The sequence below is a fragment of the Balearica regulorum genome, chromosome 7 (genome assembly GCF_011004875.1).
Source record: "Balearica regulorum gibbericeps isolate bBalReg1 chromosome 7, bBalReg1.pri, whole genome shotgun sequence".
NCBI classification, from domain to species: Eukaryota; Metazoa; Chordata; class Aves; order Gruiformes; family Gruidae; genus Balearica; species Balearica regulorum.
This window is the reverse complement of record NC_046190.1, coordinates 24,595,726-24,615,633: the sequence shown is the minus strand read 5'-3', so window position 1 is coordinate 24,615,633 and position 19,908 is coordinate 24,595,726. Positions and strand designations below refer to the sequence as shown.

The 19,908-nt window shown below is 41.4% G+C and overlaps 1 protein-coding gene across 2 annotated transcripts; it reads right to left on the bottom strand.

Moving 5' to 3' along the window:
• Positions 1 to 349: 349 nt before the first annotated feature.
• VDAC2 (voltage dependent anion channel 2) lies at positions 350 to 12,614 on the bottom strand. 2 transcript variants are annotated; one of them, XM_075758620.1, is made up of 10 exons: positions 12,440 to 12,577; positions 11,702 to 11,756; positions 8,173 to 8,244; positions 7,102 to 7,151; positions 4,705 to 4,857; positions 4,564 to 4,616; positions 3,884 to 4,111; positions 2,832 to 2,982; positions 2,241 to 2,298; positions 350 to 1,413 (listed from the first exon to the last, which is right to left on the bottom strand). In XM_075758620.1, exons 2-10 carry the CDS (start codon positions 11,733 to 11,735, stop codon positions 1,322 to 1,324), a joined length of 891 nt encoding a protein of 296 aa, XP_075614735.1. In that variant the 5' UTR covers positions 11,736 to 11,756; positions 12,440 to 12,577; the 3' UTR covers positions 350 to 1,321. The 2 variants fall into 2 exon arrangements, with proteins under 2 accessions (XP_075614735.1, XP_075614736.1); XM_075758621.1 differs by lacking the exon at positions 11,702 to 11,756 and having other exon boundaries at positions 12,440 to 12,614.
• Positions 12,615 to 19,908: the final 7,294 nt, after the last annotated feature.

Sequence of the window (19,908 nt, the reverse complement as noted above, 5' to 3'; positions counted from 1 at the left end):
CTACAGACTGCAAGACTAAGTGTCAAGATACCCTTCTCAACTATGAGACTGTAAGAAGTAGGCTCCAGGCACTCCCCTGAACTCAGTAAATCCTCATTCGTAAATGTAAGCGCTGTAACTACATGTATTTAATATATTCCACATTAAAAGCAGTCACAACTAGTTATGTTTGACCTTAAAGGATGTTACATTCACAGACCAAATATCCCTCATACTTCTAATCTCTCAATTCTACCCTGGAAAAACATGAGGTTTTTCCATTATTCTGCATGTTTCTGGACTTCAAATGGATATCTCCTAAGATTTATTAGTCAAAGGGAAAGCAAAACTGGATGCATTTTCTTCCATCTCCATTTAAAATTAAGCCTTTATTTCAGTCATTTTAAGCAGAAACCTCTCACAGCAGTTGGGATAAGCAGGCTGTTACACCATTACACTGTTACATTCAGTTGCAGAGATACGTCTCACTTCATACAAATATAAGCAAAAGGTGTGTTTGTGGTGAGGTTTTTCACCCCTTGGGCAAAAGCATCAAGGAGCAGTTCTTAAATGTCTCCGTGTGCCAAGTGCATCATTCTGCACTCTTTGCATCAGGAGGCCACCTAGTAATGCAGTAAATCTTGCCCATGAAACACAGGGGGAATTAAACCGTTGTGTCATGACAAACCTTACCTGACAGTAAGGTACATTCAACTTGCTTGAGGAATCCAACTGTTCAGTGAAAACCATCTATATTCAGTGATGTCATGGGTGGGGGTCCTTAACTGCACAAAGGTATAGAGCGCTACTTCTTGGATTATTTTAAGTTAAAACTTAACTGAGCACTACCCTCATATCTTAACTCTTAAAATATCTGAGGCACAAATATGTGTGTGTACTTGTTTTATTCACAATTTGTCTTGGGATACCAAATGTATTTCTACTTCAGGTGATTTAACAAAATTGTTGACCTCATTTCAAAACATCCACTGATCCATTTTTCATTCAATGGCAATATCGAATGTCAAAAAGGAACGTAAAAACAAACATGCACACAATTGTACAGTTTTCATAAATGTCTATTTCATTATTTGTGGGTAGCGCATTAAACAGTTAAATACATTTAAATAATGTTTAAGTGACTGCACTAATGCAGAATTTTAACTAGATGGGTAACCAATTTAACTAGAAACCAGCTAACAAGTAACTGTCTAATACTTCAAATACAGCTCTTGTGCTAGGTCATCCTTCTTGGGAAAAAAAGCCTGCTGGTCACATTGGAAATACATTTTAAGGCCAAATTCTTCTGATATCCCTTCTCTGCAGCAGTTTCTTCACCTTTTTAAGCCTCCAATTCCAGGCCAAGACCAAGTTTATGGCCACCAGCATTGATGCTCTTTCCATCTATCAGGGCAGACAGCGTAAGCTTCACACCTGTAAGATTTTTAAACAGCATGTTTACAACATACAATCAGAGTAGCTTTCATGCAACTCAACCTCCATCATTACAAGTCCCAGTTGTAGCGCACTATTACTTTCCTCTAAAGATTTCTACAGAAGAATCCATTTAATCATGAAATCTCCTGAAAGCAAGTCATGTGACTCAAGCTGGATGCTTTTTATAAATACTGTGTTATAAAACGGCTATACAAAGTCACCAACTGGCAAGTACACTAGAGCTCTCCTTTTCTACGTTAAGTTGTGCAAACAAGGAAAAAATTATGCATAGAAAGAAAGACAGACACTTGTATCAAGGAAGGTATGGAATGAAACTACAATTTTTATTGGTTTTCAAATAAGGAACTAACCAATGGTAATATAGCATTAATAGGCATTTTCATATTTAAGCAGAACAAGTTAAGTTCTGCAAGTTTTTTTACTAAATATTAAGAGCAGGAAGTGTGTTCTTTTGACAATTAATCACTATTTCAAGACCCGCTATCAACTGATATGACTGGAGAAAGCAATGCTAAAAAAAGACTGCTTTGCACAGCCTAAAGCTAAGCTATCAAACACCATACCATTCACTCCTACACAAACCAATGAGGAACATGATGCAGAAATACCATTAGATACAAAAAAATTTGTCTTGTTTAGATAAAGGTTTGATGTGCAACATAAGCTACTGTAAAACATCTACCTTCAAGACAAAACTATTCTGAAGAAGGGAAATACTTGCACATAAATACACAGATCTCAAAGATTTTATTTGTAATGCATAAAAGACATATACGTGATGTAATTAATGTGATAATCCTTACCTGGCCTCAGTGTCTGGGTGTAACCCACTCCAACTAGACTAGAATTGTTCACTTTTGCCTGAAAAAAAAAAGACAAAAGCAATTGAAGTGCTGTAACTGATAATCACATGCAATACGTGCAAAATTATTTATCTCACTTCATACCACTTCCTCTATAGGATGATTCCAACAATCCAGGTTCAATTCTAACTTTATAACATACAGAAAACTTTTCTGCATATTGCCTTGTTAACCAATGTCACCAGAGTTCTTATCACAAGAACATGACAGAGCTTCCCAAAAACTGAGTTTAAAAAAATTGTGTAAATTTACAAAACTAGACATGAAGGGGTTTTTTTTCTTTTTTTTTTAATAAATACATTAAATACTCTAGATTAGTACAACATTTGACAGTCAGATTCTAAGAGAGACTTTGCTGTATACAACATTACAGAATTTAAATACTGCTGGTTTAATTATAACTGCCTGGATTGTCAGAGTAATTCCTACAAGACTCCCTGACCTATTACCTTTTTTTGTACTAATAACACACAGATTCGCAGAAACGGAAAATACACTTAGCATAACCCTGTTGGTTAGAGCCATACTTACAGAGATAGAAGCAGTGGAATCCAACTTGTATTTAGCCGCAATGCCAAAGCGAGTGCTGTTGCTACCTGCTGTCCAAGCCAGGTTTACAGCAGTTTCAAGGTTGTCGCTCACTTTCTGGTAAATTGACCCTCCAAATTCTGAACCATCATTGCTGCGCAAATTAAGAAAAAAGTTAGTTTCCTATATTGACATAATCTCAGTATTATTTTTAAAAACTGTCACAATGTTTAACATTAGTAAACTGAAATGGCATTCTTACAGACCAGACTATAAAGTATTTCATAGCTTCCTCCCATACCCCTCAACTTCCATAAACCTAGACAGACACAATCCGAATCCTCCCCCTCCAAAAGGGGAAATTCTGCCTCAAAAATCAATTATTTCCTAACTAAATGCACTAGAACAACACCAATCTTTATTAACTTAGATCGAAAACACCATGTTATTCAGTAGGGTTTGATCAGCTTAGATCTTAAATGTTCTTCAGAGCAAAGTCAGCAAGCCTGAAGAAAGTTCAGAAATGAGATAGATGTCTTACTCAAGTTATGCTTTAAGTGTTTCATGCATTCTTCCTCCCAGACAGGCAAGAAGATGAACCTACTCAAAAAAGTCCAAAAGCAAAGCTCTAATATTGCTCCAGAAACTATTACTGGCCTACTTAAACAGTGCAACACTAATTACTACCTCTAACAAATCTACTGCCCTTAAATTAGTCAAATACAATTCAATGTAATGGGAAAGCCGGAAAAAGCATTACAATCAACTCTGCATAACTGAACTACTGCACTTCCAATTTGGATGTACTTCAGTATTTGGGAAACTGTAGCATACATTAATCTTTAAGTGCTAACAAGCCATGGGTATTTACTGTTTTGAAAGAGAAAGCTACAAAGTAACAGTTATTATTTATTTAGAGTTTCCTACTGAAAAATGCACTCCACTTAAGGGCCTATCCAAGCACCTCTTGGTATTTCAAGCATTTGTATTCTGACTAGAAGGCAAGGTGGAGAAAGCCTGCTTCTGTAAATCTGGACACAATTTTCAGTACTTACACGTTAGTGTGCAGTTGGAAGTCTCCAGTCTTGTAACCCACAGAGAAGTTATTTCTTGTCAATTTTGATTTGGCACTATCAAATGTCATCTGATAACCAGCAAGCCAGCCTTCATAACCAAAGACAGCTGAACCATGGATTGCAGGTCCAGCAAAATCAAAGTCAACATCACAACCTAGGTTTAGGCATTCACGTTTATAAGCTGACTTAATTTTACCACTTTTCTTTCTGAAACAGAGAAACAGTTATCTTAAGACAAGGCTTGATCTGCCTCAATGAACTGCCAAATTCGAGCCATGTGACTATACACAATGTCTCTAAATGCCATGCACATGCATCCTCTAGACTGGGCCAAAGCACAGCTAGCCCATCAAGAAAGCACAGGGGTACCACACACAGGCATTTTCTGATTAACGTAGAGGCACTTTCATGCCTCCTGCATCTTCCAAGTATTTCTACCCTAGAAAATAAGCAAAATGGGCTGTTGTGAAATGTCCAATACTAACCCCGTAGAATAAGATGTGATGCTAAAGAGCAGAAACCTTTAGCATTGGGATTTGCTAATTTGGAGCAATAGCAAACCATACAAACATTCCTGTCAACAGAGCAGACCAGACGAACATTTACTGACTGAGTGTTGTTACTGCCCTAAATAAGGTAAAAAGGTTAACAATCCTTACCCCGTATTTGGTGAGAAAGTTGTATCAAATGTCAACTTCAAGCCTTTGGCAATCTAATTGAAAGGGGAGAAGATAAGATAAAGCTACAAATTCAGTTCTGCTAGTTAGGCAAAACAAATAAACACTCTCCTAATCTATTACCTGATCTTCAATTGCAATTTCTGTTCCCAGAGTGTTATCTGTGTTCCATTTCTCTGTGAAAGTCAGCCCATACTCAGCCCACTTGTATTTGGTCTCCAAGCTCCCATTCACTTTTCCAGTGTCTGTGTTCGATGAACCAGATGTTGTGAATTCCTAAAAAAAACCAGTGTCCACGTTATACAGAAGATGCATGTGATCCTGAAAGCATTACACAGTGCAAAAAGAGAAAAGATTTTTCTTCAGCAAACATTAAGATCTTGTTATTCTATGCAACAAGTTTAACAACATTAGACAACTTGCCGGTGGGAGAAGGGGGAACAACACAGACAAGAAGAACTAGATGATTCATGCCAACATGGAGGCCTCCCCCCACTCCCCATCTCAACTGCAGGTTTGGGCCACTATTACAAAGTGTCCAGGTTTGCAACATAACTCAGAAGCAAGACAATAGTTACCAGAAGTACTCTCCTCAAAAGCTGAAACAGGTTCTTGAAATATAAGGTTAAGTTTGAGGCTCCTAACAAGCAAATTAAAAATCAAACTAAGAGCGAAGAACACTGTAAGGCACATAATGCAACTCCAGTGAAATTTTTTAAGGATCACATACGTATTTTCATTATTCCAGTCAACCACCTCCAAAAATAAGTTACATACACGCGTTTTCACTGACATCTATACAATTCGGATTCCTCTGACACTCTGGTTTAATGACACGCAGGAGGAACATAAATGTTTGATTTGTGAGCTAAGGCAACAGTCTTGATTTTATGCTTCTGGTAGAGTCTTCCCTGGAATTAATCACAGAATGGTTTGGGTTGGAGGGGACCTTAAAGATCATCTAGTTCCAACCCCTCTGCCATGGGCAGGGACACCTTCCACTAGACCAATTCTAGACTAGATTCTTGAAAGTATTTAAGAGTTAGCAATATCACTCACATGTCCTTATTAAACTAAATAGTCCCTGATGTCTCTCGCTATTTGGACTCTCATAAAGAACAGAATGAATAATTTCTGTGTACCACTATTCAGAAACTAAAGGCAATACCTAGCAGAAGTGAAAGTCTGGTTTGCAGATATACATTAAGGAGCTCTCTCCACTGAAATACTATTACCCTTGTGGTTTAAAAAGTTTATTATTTCAACTTTTTAAAACATAAATCAAAATTTTAATCTCTTTCTCCATGCACAGTATTATTTTCAAATCGACTCCTCACACTCACCTCCCCCAGAAGGAAATACAGATTTGAAATCAAGTCCTTAAGTATCTGTATTCTCACAGCCCAAGACCGAGCACACATCACAAACGCACATGAGACCGCTCTTTAATAGTGGCTGATCAAATTTAACCATGGCCAAGACATTTACTTGAATTATGTTAGTGAATCACTAAACCATCCACACAGTTGCATAATTTTAGTAAGGTCTATTTCTTGGCAAGCAACAGGAACTACACAACTTCAAGTCCAAATACCTTCAGCTTTAACTTTGTGCTTTGTGCTATTCCTACTGCACAGGCTGTATGTGACTGCAACCATTGTGGTAGTAGCTTCAGGAGCAGCAAATTATTACATTATCTCTTATCTCTGCTTTAAAATATCTACAGTACATACATGCCAGCACTTTCTCCTCCTGGGAAGGATGGCTTATAACCGATATGGGATTCATATGAGGGCTTGGATTTTTCAGAGTTTTACCAGTATTCCTGGCAGTCCTCGAAAGAAACAAGGTAAAATAAGAACAACTACATCTATAATAGGGCTCTTGCAAACTGTGCTTCAGTTGGGATACAGACTTCTAGTAAAAACACAGCATATAGCCCACACACCTTGTTTCTAACAGCCATTTACACTGTTAAAGCTTCCAGTTATGGAAAAAAAAAAATCTACCTCTATATCTTGCAAAGTTTGCTCTAGAAATAGATAAAAATTACAGGCAGCACTGCTTGCATAGAATATTACTGCAAAACTTCAATACCTTTAAAGAGGAGCCAAAGATTCGATGCACTAAATCACTGCCAACTACTTCACACAACCATTAAGATGCCAGAAATTTCCACCAAATAAAAATAGTAACACAAAGTATTTCAGAAATAAATTCTCTGTACTATGATTGATATATTAAAATACTTCAAAAATGTGTCAGCTATTTGTTCACCTTCACACAGAAGACAACTAATAAACCTTTTTATTCTACAAGTATTACTAAACAGTGTGATACCTCTGTTACATCCAAAATAAAGTCGGATCTTTAGGGGCTTCTGAAATTATTTCACACCAGAAGTTTATCATTCATATAACCTATAAACTACTTAAAAGCATCTGGAAGGTGTCCTTTCTAATTAAACATCAGAACATATTCAGAAAAAAAATAAAACAAATAAGAGATATTTAAACTCACCACTCCGCTTGCAGATTTTGTTTTCACATCCAGTTTCACCAACCCAAAACCTTAAGAAACAGAAGTCAAGGTTACACCAGTAGACTTTAACTAAGACCATACACATTTTCCAAGACGCTAGTTTTCCAAACAGTCTCAGCAATGTGCCACATATATACATATATAAAAACAACCATAGACTAAATTTTAGAGGCCACAGTAAGTAGAGGAGGCCACTCTAGAACAAGCCAGGAATTCTGCTCTATCATCACCATACAGGAAGTGGTGAGTAGCCTCTCAGTTGAGCACTGTGTATTTAACTACCAAACCATGACTTTCAATTTAACGACAGACAAAATGCATTTTCTTTTCTGTCCCTGGGATGGCATTGGCCTTGTAGTCAATTATTCCAATGCATAAAATTCATGTCTCAGTACCAAGAAGAAATATCTCAAAGTAAAAAAAAACCCAAACAAAAAACTGTAAAAGTGAAGTCACTGCGAAATACACAGTCATTGGAACTGTAATATAAGTAGGCTTTATGGGAATGTCAACTCACATTGCTACCCTTCGAACTGAGTAACAGCCTTGGTGAAAAAGCCCTCACGTGCATTCCCAAAGACCAGAAAGAAAAAGCACTGTAACAAAGCAGAATTTAACCACGCGGTATTGAAGCATTTTTAAGTGTTGAAGGATTCTTTATCCCAATAGCTATTCCTCTTTCTATTCCAAAAAAGGTTATAATGTTACAGCAGTATATATCCCTTTCTATATCAACAAATGTGGCACAGACAGATTGGTAAACAAAATGTACTCCTAAGTTAAATTACACTTGATGCTTACATTCTTGCATACTTGTACACCTCTGACATTTGTGTGGCTAAAGCACTAAGATTTAACAGACTTCACATCAAAGCAGCCCACAAAAAACCTCCAATGATCTGTTACTTGACAGTAATGACATAAAAACAACACACCTTCCCCCTCCCCAGAAACACAGGCACCTGAGCATTCAATTTTGCATACAGGCTTAAAAAGGCAATTCATTGCTGCACCACAAACACCAGGTTTCATAAAAGGTACTAATCTTACCATATCCTTTATTGAAGATATCTCTGGCAGATTTGCCCAGGTCTACATATGACGGAGGAATCGCCATTGGAGCTGAAAGGTAATGGGCTAATTAACAGTGAACCTTTTACCACTGCACGCACATAAAAAAATGCTACCACTCTAAAGATACTCTAAGGCAGATTCATATATGAAGGCAGTTAATAGACAGTTGGCTCAATTACAGTATTCTGTGAAACACCTACAGATTTTCAGTGATGGTCACTGTGAACACTGAATGTTTTCTTGGTTTAGGTAATCTGCTTGTAGACACAAGGCATTTATTTCAAGTACATTTCTCCATACATCTTTAATTACCAGAAATAAATAGCTCACATTTCCAGAGTTGGCAGTTATCACCAAAAAACAGGAAATTGGAATTTGAAAAACTATAATGCAGACAGTTATTTCCTGAAGTTCCGCAAAGTCAAACTTGACAGATGCTTAAGAAAATTACCTGAAAGGTTTTACTTTAAAATTATAAAAAGAGTGCATATGTTTTGCAACAGCATTTGCCCCACATTTTAAATGGTAGACATACGATTTAAAAAGGAACATCTAATACCATTAACTGGCAATCAATCTAATGAAGTTTTTCCCCTGTAGTGCACAAGAGTTTTGGGGGAATTGTCTTGTTAGCTTAAAACAAATGGCAGGAGTGCTGGTCAGTGAGAAGAGCTCTCTTTGAAAAGTCCTTTTCCCAGGCAGAGCCTCTGGCAATCTCACTGTTAAAGAACCTGTCATTCAAGACCAGCTATGACCCAGCCCCACGGGTAGATACCAGCCTAAGGTCTCACACAGGCCGGTATGGTTCTCTCCCTGTGAAGATACACTCTATCTATAACTGCCTTCGGTGACTGTTTTCCCATGATTTCAATAGCAAAAGGCCACTGTTACAGAGGCACTGTATTTTAAAGTAAAACAGAGCATATTTCAAAGAGTTAATAATTCTCATGCTGTGAAGGGGGGGGGGGGGGGGGGGGGGGGGAGGGAGCAAACAATGAAACTAACTAGATAGGCACCATAAAAAGGCCAAACACAAGCAAAGAAAAGTCTTCTCTTATCTTTTCAAACTGATTGGTCACATTTGTTTTTACAGAGAAAGTCAGATTAACATAACTGACTGTTAACCTGGCTCCTGTGTGGGGGTTTTTAAGTAAATGGCAAAATATCTTCAAGACCTCAAAAATAACAAGGGCAGTACTCTCATATGTTAACTTTCAACTGAAAGCAGAAAAGATTACTTTCATTTTTATATAATACTTTTAACCCATATTTAAATTTTCAACACCTGGCTATAGAATTGCTTATCTTACGCAGATCTTTGCAAGATCTTAAGTGTATTCAGTAACACAGGATCAAGCCAAGCCTTTTTTTTTTTTCCTTCCCCTCTCAAAAAAGTTTCTTTCCATCTTTTCATGGCCTTATCTACATAAAGGGAAAACTTTCCTAGGACACCTGATTCAGATAATTTCCTTTAGGGCACCATTCCACTAAACAGACTGGATTTTTTTATGCGGATGCTATTCTGAAACAACTGATTACACTTGCCGTATGTAGCCTAATTGTATGAACTGCTACTATTTAAATAAATTTTTAAAAAACACACCTATTTTAGCAAGCAATAGTAAGGCACAAGACTGTTTCTTATCTTTCTATGATTTTTAATGCAATTTTCCAGAGTACCTTACTCCATCTCCTTAAACCTTAAGAGGATAATTTCAATCTCCTCTAAGCAAAAATATTTACATTCACAGTTTAAGTAAAAAAAAAAAGCCACAACAACAAACAAACAACTAAAACTAAAATAAAAATGGGGAAAAAACCCCAACTTATTTAGTAAGGAGTTTTAAACTCTACAACCAGGTAGCAAGACATCCATCGCTTGCTCAAGAATATAAAACAAGTCTGGTTTTCCATAGACTTAATATAAACAATCTCTTAAAAAACAAAGAAAAAAGGACATGAAATGAACACTTGAAGCTTAAAAAGGCTTAGTCCACATTCAAGTCCATAATAAACAACGTAAGTCTTGAGAAAATTCTATAGCAGAACAGATACTAATCCTGGTGATAAGACATTAAGTGGTTCCTATTATTTATTCAATAAAAAGAACCAGTTGTTAGACCAAATTACAAGAAAGTGTAGGAACTGCTCTTTCCCCCATAAATTTCTGCTGTACAGCAACTGTACAATTCGTTAGCAGTTTAAAATAATTTAGAGAAGGTTTAGCTATGTATTTTTCCTCTAATGACTAGGTCTCACTTCTAACTAGCATCTTCAGAATAATTAGTCCTGGTTTTAAAGTTTTACACTAGCCTTTAGCACAGACATGCTTTTACAGTGTAAATAAATGAGCTTTTCGCTTTTGTTTTAAAAGTTTCCAATCTGACTAGGCAACCATTACAGACAAGAGATTTATGCTAAGCAGTAATGTCCTGAGAAGTTAACAAACTAGTATCTGTGTCTAAATTCAAAGGTAAAAGGATGTTGCCATTTTATCTGGCCTAGTTAAGCATCCTTCCCATTGCAATGAAACCAACCAGTATTTGTCAGACATTCCTTCCTACAAATGCGAGTTTTGTGATAAAAAGTTAAAACAGAGTACAACTGTCATGCTGCTGTTCTAAACCTATACTAACAAGGATGGATGAGGACAAAAGTGGAAACCAAGAGTTAATTTTGGGTATGCTAAACACCTGGTAAGCCAGTGCCATCATCAGAATGCTCATTAAATTAAGGCCAAAAAAAAAATTATTCCTGTGTCTTCCAAAGTTGCCAAGTTAGTTAGGTTTGCAAATTCTTGTAATCAGAAGTAATTTTTTTCAACTCTACTTTGAAGTGTCTTTCACTTTAAAACTATGAATTAGAAGTGTCTAAAATAGAAGTACCATTTAATAACAAGAAGCTTGTTATAAAAGCAACTATCAGATAATCTCATTCCTCATTCAAAAAACACAGAATCTACTTGAATCAAGAGGGAGCCTCCACCCTGATCTTTGTTTCATGCCACCTTAAAAAAAAAGTTTAATTAATCTGTTACTCAAGAGCCACAAACACGCTTTCTTCTTCTGTAAAAAGAAAAGAAATAATCCCAAGAACAGAGAAATGCATAAATGTTATCAGAATTATTACATCACAGTTTTTCTTTGAGGTAATATTTCAAAACTCTCACACCCTATAATTAAAGGAATGCCAAGGACTTCTATAAAGATCTCTAACAATTTTAAGATCTCAGGATACTGAAGGTCAGTTTGGAGACTAGATCAGACTATAATTTAAAAAAAACCCCTAAGTACTTCTACAGTTTAGAAAAAAAAATGGCAATACCTACACTGACACTCTATTCCAGTAGTATAAATAGCAACAGAGAAAGTGATAGAAAAAAATAATTTTGTTAAAATACATTGGAAACACCACTGACCTTTGGACTTACGCAGCTACTAGAGCTTTGAAAAATAAAAAAATCGAAACACCTCAACACCCTTGCTTCAGCTCTCTCCCTACTTACATCTCGGAGGTGGCCACGCTAGTCTAGCAGCCATAACTAGGCCAATTTAGAGACTCTACGGAGAAGGGAAAGAAAATTAAACATCTGAGAACGAACTACGTGTTCAGAAACCGAAAGCAGGGGTAAGGCAGAGCTTCCCAGAAGAGAAGGACACCGAAAGGGAAAACGGGGATGCGAAGAGCCAGGCCGGGGCGCACGGGGAGGCGGCACACCCTTCCTGCCAGGGCAGGGCCCGGGCCGCGGCGCCCAGCGCCAGGACCTTCCCCGCGCCCAGGCCCGCCGCCAGGGCGAGCAGCGCCCGCTGCTGCTGCAAGGTGAACTCCTCCACGCGGCCATCTTGGGCATCCCGGCCTGACCCCCTCCCTCCCGCCGCGCCCTCCCCGCCGCCCCTTATGTAACCCGGCCCGGGCCCGCACGCCGAGGAGGGCGCGGCGCCTGCGGAGGCCACGGGGGAGGAGGCGGGGGGCAACACGTGCGGAGAAACCCCCCCCCCCCCCTCTCTCTCTCTCTCTCTCTCTCTCTCTCTCACACACACACACACACCCCCACACTCACTGCCGGCCGCCCCGCCCGCCCCCGCCGTTAGCCTTGGCGCTGGGGAAGGCGCCCCTCGGCCCCACCGCCCCCGACCCCGCGCGGCCGCCAGCCCCGCTCGCCACCCCTCCGCCCGCTCGCACACGGGCGAACCCCGCCCGCCTCCCCTGCTCCCGCGGGGCCCTTCGCGGCCCAGGCCGGCACCTGGCTAGCGCGGGAGAGCGGCGAGGCCGGGCGGAGCGAGGCCGGGGGCGCGGGCGGGTCTCGCCGTGAGCAGGCCGCGCTGCTGCAGCCACTGGCACTGGAGGGCGAAGTGAAGGAGACACCGATCCGCCCGCCCGCCCGCCGCCGCCGCACAGGACCCCAACCAGCCGGGGCCGCCCCGCCCGCCGCCTGTCCCGCCCGCCCCACCGCGCCGCCACCCGGCCGGCGAGAGGCGCCGCCTCCCGGTGCCAAGAGCCGGGGAAAGGCGAGAGACGTCGCGCGCCCGAGTGAGGAGCCGGGCGGATGCGCCGTGGGCCGGCAGGCGCTCGGAGGGGCAGCCCCGGCGGCGGAGAGGGGCCCTGCGGGCGGGCGGGGCCGCCCGGCGGGGGAGGGCGGTAACGGCCGCGCCAGGCGCCAGGGGAGCGGGAGAACGAAGCTTCCTGAGGCGCAGCGGGGGGAGCGGCTGTTTGGGCTGCGGTGGCCTTCGGGTGCCGTCCTTCTGAGGGAGCGGAGCTGGGGAGAGACAAAAAGGGCCGGGGGAGTCCAGCGGGGCGGAGGATGCCGCAGGTGCTGGCTGCTCAGCGGGCCTGCGGCAGCCACACCCAAGGAGCATCGCTCCTTAGGAGAGTTTAAGTAAATAGACGCGCTCCCCGGCGTGGGGACGGGAGGCTGAGTGCGGCTCTCGGCGGTTCGTACAGGAGGGTCCGTGCACGGGGACACGGCCCTTCCCAAGAAACTGCTCGCCTTCCTTTCGGGGCCCGCCTGCCTCCAGTCTTGGAGCACGGACTTGTGAAGTCCTTCACCTAGGAACAACCAGGGAGACCAGCTCTGCAGCCGGCCCAGGTGGCTCCGGTGGTGGTTGCCCAGAGAGCGTGTGTCAGAGGCTGTCCTTGTGCCCCCAAGGCCCCTTCCCCACAACGGCCAGCCCTCGCGGGGCACTGGGGTGCTGGATGGCACGCTGCCCACCATCCCTCCGCAGGGATGCTCGCCTTCGCTCTCCCGCTTCCCGCAACTCTTTGAAACTCATTACACCTAACACATTACACCTAACACACGTGCTCCTGTTGCTACCCCAAAACCCACAGACACGCAGCAACACCCAGTAACACGGCTGTCCCATAGCTGGTGTGACAGCTCCTACTCTGTCCAGGGAGGTTTGCTGCCTCTTCCAGACACGTGCTGCAGTCTCTCCCATTGCCTCGGCTCCATTTTGATCCTCGGGTCCCCTCCCACCAGAAGACCCCCACACTCACCCTGCAACAGCAGACAATGTATCTCAGGTCAAGAGAAGCAATAACCCTCAGAAAGCTGCCTTGGATAGTGCTGTCCTGATCATAAATAAGATCTCTTGGAAGAACCAGATGACTGTTCTGCAGCAGGCACTGCACAACTGGAGCAGGAATTACTGAGTCACCAATGCAGAGCATTGCTAGGCCAAGGAACTGCAGGATAGGCGTTTCTGGAATTCATAGTTCTCCCCTGCTTACTTGGATTATGACACAATCAAAATTCCTCAAAAAATAAAAATTATTTACAAATACAAATTGTATTGGCATAGTATGAAAAGTATATATTATCATCCAACACTACCAATTGACCAGAACACATGGTACAACACTAATTTTCCATGTTATTAAAAAGAGAACAGATTAGCAGCAATGCCAGTCAGCACCTGCTACTTATAGCAAAACATAAGCAACTGTTGGTTTTTTGTTTGGTTGGTTTTTGTCCAATACTTTCCCATCAGAATACCCAGCAGGTTAGTACATTTCATTTAGATATTTTTAAATAGGACAGCTTTGCATTCCATGGAAGGATATGTATTGATGAATTAGGAAGGAAAACCATATACTGAGAGAATAAATTGCAGTAGGAAAACTGGTGTATCTTATTGTGCATGGGAACGTACATTAGAAATAAATAGAGGCCTGATTAAGTAAAAATAGATTGTGGCATAAGTTGTTCATTACTTAGAGACATGCATTTATTATTCATACCTATAGTATAAATCCATTCTGAATAAAAGTTCAGTTACTTCCATGAGACATCAGCTTTTTGCTTTTTTTTTTTTTTTTAAAGGTTAATATTTTAGTCATGGTTCAGCTTTATTTTTATCAACCCAGGAACGTAGTTACTGCCCCACCCTGAGCAAAAAAAAGCAATGAATCACTTGCTTTGTGAGACAAAGCAGAGACATAATCCGAGACAGACAACAGCACACAAACTCCTCTGCATTAACGGTCCAGGCTTCTGTAGCAACAGCCTCCACCAACCAGCGTTTTTCACCCTCGCTCCCCTCATTCTTCACTCGTATAACCACACCTTGTTTCTCAAACAGATAAGTTTATGTCCACTTCTAACACAAGCCTCAAGTCATTGTCTGCTCTCCCTTTCAGATGCAGACCTTCAAGTTGAAGGTTCAGTGCAGAAAAAAACCTTAGTGAAAGTCTAGCAATGAACAACTAAGTAAATTAGGACTCCTCATTTTGAAACAAGTTGACCTAAGGGGATATAGCAGAGATTATGAAAATATGACCAGCAAGGAAAGGGTGGAAAATAGTTGAAGCTAGCAGGAAACAAGTTCAGAACAAGCAAAGCAAAGGGGTTTTTTTTCCACCAAAGGAGTGCCATTCAGTGGAATTACCTGCCACAAGGAGTTAAATGTTTATATGGATTCCAGGGGAAACTAGACAGGTTAGTGAAAGAGGTATCGTTTAGGCTTACTCTGTTCTTACACAATTTTTTGGGGGCACACGTTTTACCTAAATCATTGCTTAATTCATCATCTCAGAGGCAAAAACATTAGGCTAGCTACACCTCTTGTTCAATACCACACAACTGCCATTATGGAAACCAGGCGTCTGAAAAGCCCTAAGAGGGTAACCGGACAAGGCCCATACTGCTAGGATCCTTTAGACCGACAGTCTTCATGTCTTTTAAATTTTTTTCCCAAGCAGTTTTGAGTAGCCTTCTCTCAGTTTAGTTTAAACAATTAAGAAGAAGTTTAACTTAAACCAGATTCTAAGATACACTTAAAAAAACAGGTCCACACAGAAGCCAACACATTTGAATCATCTGGTAGAGACACATATGCAGATAATCCCTTAGCTCAGAGAAACACCAACAAATATTAGCCTGGGATTTTAGAGCTGAGAAGGCAAACAGAAAACAAATTTGAGAAAACCAACAAGGGAACAAACTTGTTTGCAGGCCCTGCAAAGGCTAACGGAGACACAGGCACCTTACAGCTACACAGCTAACAAGAGCTGATTGCCCTTAGCTCTGCAGCCAAAGCAAGCTAAAAATCCAGTCCTTCTTGTTATGGCCTGTGGAGACACTCTTCTAGTACATGTTCAATGCTAAAGCACTCTATTCACAAATAAACAGTAAGAGAGATATGGCAATGGTTCCATTAAAGAACAAGGAGAAACTGAAATGAAAACCAACCCATGCAGAAAAGCCTGTACTTATTCCTTCTTCTTGATTTATCTTTGGTTAATCCTAAATTCTTTTCCTTTATTTTTCTTTCTTTTTCAGTTTCCGTTGCCTCAGGATTTTTATTTTTTTTTATCTTCAGTAGCTCAAGGAATAAGCAAAGCTAACTACTACCTGATAGATCTACAAACCATCAGGTTTCCTGACACTCTGAAATAAGTAAATTAATAGGCTTCATTCCTTGGAGGAGATCTCTCCTGGAAAGGGAGGGGCAATCAAGTAATCAAATGCTGGTTTGTCAGAAAAATGCAACCATTGATGCAAAACTCACTGAGAAGCTCAAAGAGATATGCCCAGTGTTCCTAAATCGCTTACGTGAAGCAATAGGTTTGATTGGTGCAACAATTCTCACCTGGAGTAAATATGAGAACAACTACTCATTTCTGCTGTATTGTTGACATTTCTGGTCATGGTGCAGACTGTAGCAGTTACTGTGTCAGATAGATGCCTGGCACTTAGTTTTAGAGGTTACAAATTTTTGAATTATCTCAAGTTTTTCATAAGAAGTTCAATGAGGATTACATGCCTCAGAAAACACAGTGCATTTTACACCAAAGAAATGACATCGCAGAGCAACAAGCCCCCGAGACTTTTCTCACCTAGCTGAAAACAATTTGGTTGCCTCCATGAAACTGATTGCTTCTCTCCATGAAAAGCTTGACCCGGTGAGGGACACAGGTGCACAAGATGCTGAGTGGTGGTTTTATGGCCTTGTCTCTCACTGAAGCCACTCCACAGTTAAGTCTAAATTCTGTAAATAATACCATAAAGGTAGGGGGAGCAAAGCAAAGCTGAGCCATGGAGGAGGAGGAACAACACCCCGAGCGCTGTGCCCAAGCCATTGCAAGTTATGTACTGTGTTCAGAAGTGCTAACAGGGGGCTTGGGGAGGGGGCTTGGGCGACTGTTTGCTTCCCAAGAAAGACCTGCCCTGAGAAAAAAAAAAAAAGTGCTTCTCTGGCAGCACAACGTTTTACATTACTTATAGGGTGTCCTTATGATGCTGAGTTTCTGATGATGGTCTTTACTGTAAACTGCTCTGGATTCACAGCTTCAAATCTGAAAGCATCTGTACAGTAACAGCACGTGTTGGGCATTTCATTTTTGAGGGACTAAGTTTTCTTCTTCAACAAATAAACAATGTAAAAATCTTAATAATATTTGCTGTCATTCTAACCTGCACTTCAATCAATTTCTCCCTGAAAGTAAGTCTTTCCTGAGGTCACCTCTCTTTCTAGGGTGCCTGTTTGTAGCAGGCTTTACAAACCTAGCAAGTGATTTGCAACAGTCAAGCTGCAGGGATTTCAGGCTGCTGTAACCTGAGATCCTGCCCCAAATGGCCTCAGACTTCGAGGAAGCTGCAGCCAGGAGAGGCTGGCTGAGGTTGGACACAGGTGCGTGCCTTGGCTCCCGGAGGCCGTCCCCGCTGCGTAGGTAAGGGAGGTTGACTCAGGGCAGGGCCACACTGCGGGACACGAGTTTTTAAACAAGTGGAAACCAGCAGATTCTGGAAGCAGACGTGTTAGGGGTAGGGTGATGGTGCTGAGCGACAGGATGAGGCTGAGCTGGTCAGCAGGACCCCACGCTGTGCTGCAGCGGTCGCTTTTTTGGTTCTGGGTGCACCATTCAGCTGTGTTGGGTGGATGCGATGCCAGTGACCCCTTAGCGAGCTCGGGACCAGCCATCGCCCACCCTTAAAGAGCGTGGTGTAGCCTCAGCTTTACCCTATAGGCACATAGGAATAAAGTGACTGCTCCGTTCTTCAACCCCAGCTGTCAAGACACTTTGCTGAGCAATTAATTTCCTAGCTGCTGCCTTTCAGGAGCACAGGCAGTGGAGGGCAGGCTTTCCCGGCCAGTTGAGCATGGCCAGGTCTGGTTGTAGGAGGGAAACTGAGCTATAGATGCTGAGGTAGAGCCCAGAGCTTCACAGAAGGAGAGGTGGGGAAAAAAAGGGGTGTGTGGGGGTGTGGGGTGTGTGTGCTGTGTTTCTACCACGGTTTGTAAAAGCACACGGACATCCTGTATTACACCAAGTGCTCAACAATAGCTTGCACACCACCCGGCAGCACATCCCATGGGGAAACAGACAACGTTGATGGAGTTGACCTAAAACCGATTGATATGTGAACAGCTAGAGTTTCACCAGAGCAATCTGGCACAGCTGGTTATCTGGGAGGAGAAACTTACCTTGATAAGACAAACCTGTTATAAAACCTACAAGTGATTTATCTACAGATCTATTTGGACAGCTCTCATGCTGACAAATAAAAAGTAGTGAACTAATTACCTTTTCCACCTGCATGATTTCCTTGGAAAACTGTGGACCAACACCCTCATGTGGCATGGACACGTGTGAAGTGAGCAACCTGTGCCAACCTGTGTGAATTCTTCAGTTCTTCAAGGGTTTGCATTTTCATCTGAATAGAAGATATTAGAACACACACAAAAAACACCCATGGAGTAATCTACTCTATGGCAGCTTTTCCTCTTTCACAGAAATTTGACTATGTGTATGTACAATCATGTTCTAGTTAGTTGCCAGGTGCTCAGTGCAGGTCTCAGTGCAGCAGAGCTGACGATAATGATTGTTATAATTAGGTTTGCCTAACTACCCCAGAAAAACGTATTTTAGTAATACGTTATTTCATTTACTCCTTTTTATTTACTCAGAGTGGAGGTTCTAGTCCAGAAATTTGTGTCAGCCCGAATGTTTTGTCAAAAGTTTTGATTGAAATGTTCAGTGCTTTATAAGGGAAAAATGCTGTTTACCCAACTGAAATAGTCCTTATTATTGAAATACTTTAATTGAGAAGGCTCTGTGCTTTTCATGTTGAAACAGGTATTTTAGACATCACATGGAAAGACTGCCCTTTTGCTGTCTAGTAAAACTCACCCATTCAATCTATAAACTTCAGAAGGATCTCTCATGGTACGACCTGGCAATTGATTTCTCCAAAGGGTTTATTGATGGAGCATGCTTAATCTCTGCACTTAATGTAATTGGTCTAAGCCATCTCCCAGGAGCAACTGTGCATACTTCATCCCACAGCTGAAGAAGTGGGACGAGATTTCTTATATGATTTTAACTCTGTATTGTAAATCTGACTGTGATTCAGAGCAGAACGGAAAGTCCCCACAGGCAAACATTCGCGAGCGTAAGAACCCCAAATGCCTCCTGTGCTGAGGAGTGAAGTACAGAAAAGGATATAGAAACCAAAGGCAAGACAGAAGCACGAGTAAGTACTAACAAAGGGGGATAATGAACTCTGACAGGAACAAGGGCGAAGGTGTCTCTTGACAAGAATGAAGAAATTGGGGCTTTACTGCAGGTTTACCTGCACCAATTAATTTCACTTCTCTAAGACTCTTTGCCCTTCTGCAAAAAGGCAGTAATGATATTGACCTCTTTTGTAGAGCCCAGCACAAAGAGAATGCCGAAAAAAAATTGTCCTGCTTTCCAACCATTACATAACTACATTTTTTTTTTAATGTCACATTCAAAAACTTGCACACCCAGGTATAAAACTAACAGAGCATGTAATACAAAGACAGATAAGATATTGCTTAAAAATCTACACAGACAAAAATCCTCCACATTCAAAGGTGACAAGATAGATACAATAAATGTGGCCTATCACAGTCTATTTGTACACAACCAAACCACCAGAAGAAATCATGCCCCGTTCTAAATAAAACTAAACTTCTTAGCTGTCCCCTTTTCTTTCTGGTTGGAAAGAAGATGTGTCTAGGGACATACCTGTTTTTTACCCTGAGAACACAATCACCACATTCTTCAAATTCCAGCATTCAAAAAATTTTTCCTACACTATAGTTTGGAGAAACGTTTGTCTGGTACTGCTGCATACTTTTTAAAGATATATCTCCAGTGTTTATAACACAAATACTGAGAAATTTCTAGAATAATGAAGTGTTAAGATAAATTTTAGATCATCCAAGAGTTCAAGCATAGCAG